General features: G+C 37.1%; 1 protein-coding gene across 1 annotated transcript in view; it reads left to right on the top strand.

Annotated features, from left to right (window-relative positions):
* The first annotated feature begins 1,046 nt into the window (after positions 1–1,046).
* TTC28 (tetratricopeptide repeat domain 28) overlaps positions 1,047–7,664 on the top strand; it is an 812,316-nt gene continuing 805,698 nt past the window's right edge. The window contains exons 1-2 of the mRNA XM_006869297.1: positions 1,047–1,061; positions 2,002–2,280. Coding sequence (XP_006869359.1) covers positions 1,047–1,061; positions 2,002–2,280 — 294 coding nt within the window. The remainder of the gene's footprint in view (positions 1,062–2,001; positions 2,281–7,664) is intronic.

Here is a 7,664-nt window from a genome sequence, read left to right as displayed (position 1 = left end):
TTGGTTCTTTTGGCAGTCCATGGCACTTTCAGTATTCTACTCCAACACCACAACTCAAAGGCATCAATTCTTCTACTATCTTCCTTATTCACTGTCCAACTTTGCATCCATATGAGGTTATTGAAAATACCATGGCTTGGGTCAGGCACACCTTAGTCCTCAAGCTGACATCTCTGCTCTTTAACACTTTAAAGTAGTCTTAAGAGCAATATCATGAAACATACGTACATTGAATTTAGACTTATGTCTGTCATAGTTTCAAAGTTTCAAGACTGGTATTCACAGCTTTTTTCATTAAGGAAAGAAACACTAACAGTAATTTTGTTATTCTTCTACCCACCCACCCTCATACAAATAAAAGCTGGATGAATTCAAGTCTAATAACCATTTGAATTTTTTGTCTGCTACAATACATTCATCTGATATGCCTCCCTGCATAACACATATTTCTTAAACCTAACGGAAATGAATTTTGGTTGGTTTTTAAAAGCCAACTTCTCTTGAAATGTGGAATTTTATCATGATACTGATATTTTTGTTCAATATATACGTTGACTAAGGGGTTTTACACCACAATCAACCCTAGTGAATTTCAATACAACCCTGGATGGACTTCTTGTAGGGCTAAGTGTGTGTCTTCTGGGCATCCAGTCCAGAAGTAGTTTGTTCAGATCCTAAAATAGATGGGGAGGGGGGAGGATGGGACAGATAATGATATTTCTATCCCAGAGTGTACCTAAGGGTGAGAGGTCCTTCTAGTCTAGGGCTGACTAGAGCTAGTTCTGCAGGTCTGGAACAAGCCACACCTGATTGCAGGTTCCAGGACTGGTGCTGCTAGTTCCCTACATACTTTGATACAACTTCGACAGCTAGGAAAGCAGGAACTTCTCTGGGAATGTATGCAGATGGGGACTAACTACACTTCTGGTCACCAGGGTAATATGAGATGCAAGAAAAAATTTCATATCTTTCTGTTCACCGGTAAGTGGTATGCCTCTGCACACTTACTGCCCTCTTGCTTTCAAAGTCACCCACGAAACTTCAAGATGACCATGCTACATGTAATCGGCTGGCATAGATCACCTCTTTTTTTTCCCGCCTCCCCCCCCCCCCCCAATCTGTTCAGCTGCTTCTCCTAGTTAGAGCTAGTCCTGGACTGAACAGGGCTGGCTGGCTCTGCAGATTTGGGTCAGGGCCCACCAGATCTGGGTTAATGCGGGTAGCTCCTCCCTCTTTTGATGGTGCTTACAACTCCTGGTGTGGCACTGTGGGTTAATGCACCAGACTGTAAAGCCATTTGAACTTCATAGTTGGTGGTTCAAGCTCACTAGCTGCTCCTCGGAAACCCTGTATAGGTTCGCTATGGGTCAGAATTGACTCAACAGCACTTAACAACAACAAAACAACTCCTTTAGTCACCTATGTGAGACTCTGAACACTGAGTGAGCAGGAGCTTCCCTGGGGGTGTACATGGTTGGGGACTGGCCATTCCTTTGGTCACTAGGAGAGTGTAGGGAACAAAAAAAACAAACAAAATGCATCTTTATCTCTGTGAGCCACTGCAACACCAATTGTTTTCTTGTCTTTGAAGCTGCATTCAAAAGCTCCCGATGGCTGCACCGTATCTAGTCGGCTGGCATAGGTCATCAGTCTCTTTTTTTTCTGCGTCTGCTCAGCTCACTCTTCTAGTAAGCAGTCAATCCACTTCTCTATTCCGTTATCTGAAACTCAGCGTTCAGAACTATCTCTACATCTGTTTCATTTGGTTTTCTTTATGTTTGTTGTACAGCATCTATGTAGCCTTTCAGCCTAGTCCACCATCTTACCTTAAACTGCTACTTCTTGGGTGTACTTTCTGCTTCTTGGAAAGCTTATTATATTTCAAGACACAAAAGTTACTTCTAATATAAAGCAGACTATGAAGGGTGTCCAAATTTTCTTGAGGTTCAGACAAGAAATCCCTTTGTCTGAAGTTTTCTGATAAAGTTTCTTTGTTTGCAGATTCCTTTCTTTGGTGCTAAGACTATTGGCCGAAGAAGTTCTGATGGACCAGTGCTGAGTAAAGCTGAATTTGTTGAGAAAGTTCGTCAAAGTAACCAGGCTTGTCATGATGGAGATTTCCACACAGCTATTGTTCTGTATAATGAAGCCCTGGCTGTTGACCCTCAGAACTGCATATTATACAGCAATAGATCTGCAGCCTACATGAAAATTCAGCAGTATGACAAGGCACTGGATGATGCCATCAAAGCCCGACTTCTCAATCCCAAATGGCCAAAGGTAGAAACTTCATTTACTTCCATAGAATTTTCTGTGCTGATTTCTTATTTTAATGTAACATTTTATTGATTCAGTACAGTTATTAATATCTGAGTAATATGTACTTCAGCAGAATGTACAGTGGCTATATTGAGCTGGAAACTAGTGAATAAGTTTCTTTTTCGTGCTTTGAAAGTGTCCTGTCCATGTTCAGTACTTCTGTACTTTTGAGATTAGAATTAAAAAAAAAAAATTCAACTTCTTGGTAGAATTAATTGTAGCTACTTATATAGATTTTGACTTTGCTTATTTATATACTGGTGTTTTAGATAGAGATATGGTGAGTACCTTTCATTTCTTCAACTTAAAACAATTAACATTTGTTCCCTGTCCATGACTGCTTATTTTCAGAATGGTATTTAAGCAGGAAAAAAATTTCCCCCCTAATATATCATCATAATTATATATATTTCCTTAAAAAATATAAGACTTGTGTTATATATAATTTTCTTTCAGTGAGCCTACCTGTCCTTTAGCTCCCAATTTATTTTAGAATATGTTATTAAGGCAGTTAACTGGGATGTTCCATGAAACTATGACCCTAAGCTTCCAAATCAAGAAACCAAATTCCATGAGATGTTTGGTTGTAATTAAGTAGTCATAGCAGCTCCTTGTCTTCTTTTTTTTTTTTTTTTTTTTTTTTTTTTTTCATTTTTATAAATATATTTGTCACACGACTTTTGTCATTTCAACTTTTTATAGGTGTTGTGCAACTTACTGTTAGAAATTATATGAGTGGGTTTCAAAAAGTTCATGTAAAAATTAAACTGGAAAATAATTGAATTTTCAAAAAGTTAACAAACTTTTTGAAGCCTTCCTTATATTTTTAGTTTTTCGAGGAACCACCACAATGCTTTCCATAACTGTACCGTTCAGTGTTCCAACCAGCAAGGGATAAGAGAAGAGTTTCCATTTCCCACTATCCTTGCCAACATTTGTTATTATTTTATGTTAACTGTTCTAGGATTAATGCTGGACTGCGGACCTCAAGGTTGTCAGTTTAAGCCCACCAGCCTCTCTGTTGGAGAAAGATGAGAATTTCTGCTCCCACAAAGTTTTGCAACCTTGGGAACCCTATACAGGGGTCACTGTCAGTCTGAACTGACTCAATGACACTTAACAGCAACAAGAACATCCTCATGGGAGTGTGATAGTATATCATTGTCATTTTGATTTGCAACTCACTGATGGCTAATGATGTTGAGCATTTCTTCGTGTATTTGTTGGTCATTTGAACGTTCTCTTTGGTGAACGTCCTTTCAAGCGAGTCTGTACTTGCTGATTGATGTTATAAGGTGTTAAAAGTCACCAAGAGAAACTTCCTCCCTTGGGGTGCATACTTTAGTATAATTAAGTGATCATGAGTTGTCATGGAGAATTGAATCACATGCTAAAAATTCAGCACCTGCCTTCTTTCTGTATGAGATCAGTGTTTTTAAATGTATTGAGACTTGTTTCATTGCCCACTATAAGGCTTATCTTGGTGAATTACTGTGAGCACTCAGAATAATAAATATACAGGGGGACATCAAGAAGTTCATGGGGAAATTCCATTATCTTTTTTAAAAATTTTTTTATTGTGAATTGAGTGATAGTTTACATGGCAAACATTAGTTTTGCATGCAACCAATTGCATTTTGTATCATTGCAATGATTACAATCTCCTCCATGTGCCATCAGTTAACAGTATTTGCCTCTAGTCCGTCTTTTTTCCCCCCTTTGGATATACACAAAAACATGCAGGAATATATATCCATTATCTTTTCATTCTATTTTTTTCCATTAACTTTTTGAAGCCCCCTTGTACTATGTGGTGTGGTTTTGTAGATATCAATGAAGTCAAGGTGGTTGATAGTTTTGTCAACATCTTCGTTGATTTTTTTTTTTTTTTGTATAGTTATTCTTTCAATTGCTGGAATAAAAAATTTTTAAATCTTAAACTAAGATTCTGGCTGGCATTGACTATTTATTCCTTTAATATTGTCAAATTATCACTTCATGTGTCTTGAAGCCCTGTTAATAACATTGTGGAAGAAAGATGAGAGTTTCTGCTTCTATAAATATTTATAGCCTTGGAAATCCTGTATGGGTTGCTTTGCATCATAACGTACTCAATGACACCTAACAATGACAATTATTAACGTAGCCACTGATGTTGAGTTGATTCTGACTCATAGCAACCCTACATAGGGTTTATGAGACTGTCAATCTTGACTGGAGCAGACAACCTCATCATTCTATTACAGAGCAGCAGGTAAATTTGAATTGTTGATCTTGTGGTTAGTAGTCCAGTGCTTATCCTGCAGTTTTTACCTGTATTATTTTGTGTCTCTATGAATTGGCACTTTTATCATTATACAGTGGCTCCCTTTATTTCTGCATTTTGTTGTGTTTCACGAGTTGATTCCAACTCACAGTGATGATAACATAACTTCCACAGAGATTTACAATCTTGGAAACCCTATACAGGGTTGTTATGAGTCGGATCTCACTCAATGGCACTTAACAACAATAATGTAAACCAATGTCTGAGCTTACAGTTTATTTGTCTTTTACTTGTCATGACAAGTAAGCAAAGTATTTCAAATGCCTTAGAGTGTAACACACATAATAAAATAATTTTAAAATTGAATTCTTATATATAGTTATAATTTTAATTCTATATATTTTTTCTTTATAAGTGCTTGGTATAATTTCAATTCATTTATTCAACATATATTTATTGAGTATTTCCTAAGTGTTAGGCACTGTTCTAAGTATTAGTGACTCAGCCAAGAACAAGGGGAATAATGGCCCAGAAGTAACAGAGCTTACATTTTAGTGGAGAAAAATAAAAATAATGAGTATGTATAAAATGTTCTAAAGTAATAGATGCTCTGAAGACAGTTTAAAATAGGCTAAAGGGAAGGAGAGTATTGGGATAAAGAATGACTGGGTTATGGAAAGATTAGGGGAGGAGATGTTTTGGATGACATCTGTAAAAAAGCAAATATGAAGATTTAAGCAAAGTTCATTTTAGACAGTGAAAATTTGTTGACTTGTAGAAACTGCACAAAGGCCCGTGACGCACAGTATATGAGTGAAACAGATACGGAGGAGATGAGGTTGGAAAGGTGATTAGGCATCAGGTCATGCCCCAGGGCATTTTACACCATAGTGAAGAGTTTTGTATTGTATTCTAAGATTTATGGAAGATTCATTGGAAGACTTCTTCATATAACCCAGCTTCTCGGATTATTTGCTCAGCATACAGGTTGAATAAGTATGGTGAAAGAATACAACCCTGTTGCATACCTTTCTTAATTTTAAACCATTTAGTGTTCCCATGTTCTGTTTGAACAACTGCCTCTTGGTCTAGGTACAGATTCCTCATGAGCACAGTTCAGTGGACTAAGGTGCACCTGACCCGAGCCATGGTATTTTCAGTAACTTCGTGTGCATGTGAAAGCTGGACAGTGAATAAGGAAAACCATAGAATAATTGATGTTTTTGAGTTATGGTGTTGGAGGAGAATATTGAAAGTGCCATGGGCTGCCAAAAGAACCAGTCGCTGGACAAGGATATCATGTTTGCAAGGTGGAGGGTCAGAGAAAATGAGGAAGTCCCCCAGTGAGACGGATTGGCAAAGTGTCAGCATCAACAGGCTTAAGCATGGCAACAGTTGTGAGGTTGGCCCAGGAATGGGCAGTGTTTCGTTCTGTTGTGTCACTATGAGTTGGTACTGATTCGATGGCACCTAACAACAAGACAGTTTAAAAAGGCATCTAAAGTGTAGAGCTTCAGTTAAGAATAATACAAATGGTCTTTTCAACCTTAGACCAGCAGCAAAATAATTAATACACTTAACAAATAAAGGGATTTTTCACACCTAGCAATTTGAGAGTCCAGTGTTAATACAATATTTCTAGTGAGAAATTCTTGTTCTTAGAGGCATGGGAATGAGATAGTGTGAAATGTTGAAGGGTGGTGAATGCTTCTGTCGTATTACTGTAGGTACTTGGACTTGTATAAACTTGAATCTCCTTCATGTCCCTGTTTAGGAGCTATTAAAATAGTACTGTTGAAAATCCAATACCATATTTTGTTTCATGTAATAAGGAAATAGCCTCATTCACTCAAGAGACTTGCAACTGTGAAGCGCTTTCCTGTTTGTATTGAAATTCACTAGGGTTGATTGTGGTGTAAAACCCCTTAGTCAAAGTATATATTGAACAAAAATATCAGTATCATGATAAAATTCCATATTTCAAGAGAAGTTGGCTTTAAAAAACCAACCAAAATTCATTTCTGTTAGGTTTAAGAAATATGTGTTATGCAGGGAGGCATATCAGATGAATGTATTGTAGCAGACAAAAAATTTAAATGGTTATTAGACTTGAATTCATCCAGCTTTTATTTGTATGAGGGTGGGTGGGTAGAAGGATAACAAAATTACTGTTAGTGTTTCTTTCCTTAAAGAAAAAAGCTGTGAATACCAGTCTTGAAACTTTGAAACTATGACAGACATAAGTCTAAATTCAATGTACATATGTTTCATTATATTGCTCTTAAGACTACTGAGGTGGTAGTTTAATTGTTAAAAACAATAAAATGGAAGCATAAATACAAAAAAAATTCACATAAAGAAAAGAATGACAAACTTTAAGGTTAAATATGTTGTTTAATTTCTGCATATCTGTGACTTTCTTAAATTTTGTTTTGTTGTTGAGTTCTAATTTAATTTCATTGTGCTTGAAAACCAAATTGGGACTTTTTTAATAGCCTCATGTGTGGTTTGGATTCCAGTTGTGGTGCTGTAGGTCAGCTCTGTATTGTGAACTAAGAGGTCGGCAGTTTAAACCCACCAGCTGCTCCTCAGAAACCCTATACAAGGGTCGTTATGAGTCGGAATGACTATGGCTCTTGACAACAACAACTGGTCTATTCTTGAGAATGATCGTGTGCATTTGAAAAGAACGTGCATTCTGCTGCTCTTGGGTGGAACGTTTTATAGATGTTAGCTATGCCAGTTTACAGTTTTACTAAAGTGTTCTATTTCCTTCTTGATCTTCTACTGAGTTGTTCTATCTGTTATTGAAAGTGGAGTGTTTATTGAATTTTCTTTTTCTCCTCTCAATTCTGTCGATATTTGTATGTTCTGTTGTTAGGTGCATATATGTTTATAATTGTTATGTTTTCCAGAAAGATTGGCCCATTTATTGTTATAAATAGTTCTTTGTTTCTAGTTGTTGTTGTTGTTGTTGTCAGGTGCCATTGAGTCGGAACCAACTCATAGAGACCCCATGCACAGCAGAACGAAACAATGTCCGATCCTGGGCCAGCCTCACTACCGCGGCCACACTTGA

The sequence above is a fragment of the Chrysochloris asiatica genome, unplaced genomic scaffold, assembly GCF_000296735.1.
Source record: "Chrysochloris asiatica unplaced genomic scaffold, ChrAsi1.0 scaffold00128, whole genome shotgun sequence".
Taxonomy (NCBI): Eukaryota; Metazoa; Chordata; class Mammalia; order Afrosoricida; family Chrysochloridae; genus Chrysochloris; species Chrysochloris asiatica.
The sequence above is the reverse complement of the archived record's forward strand: the minus strand, read 5'-3'. Positions and strand labels throughout refer to the sequence as shown.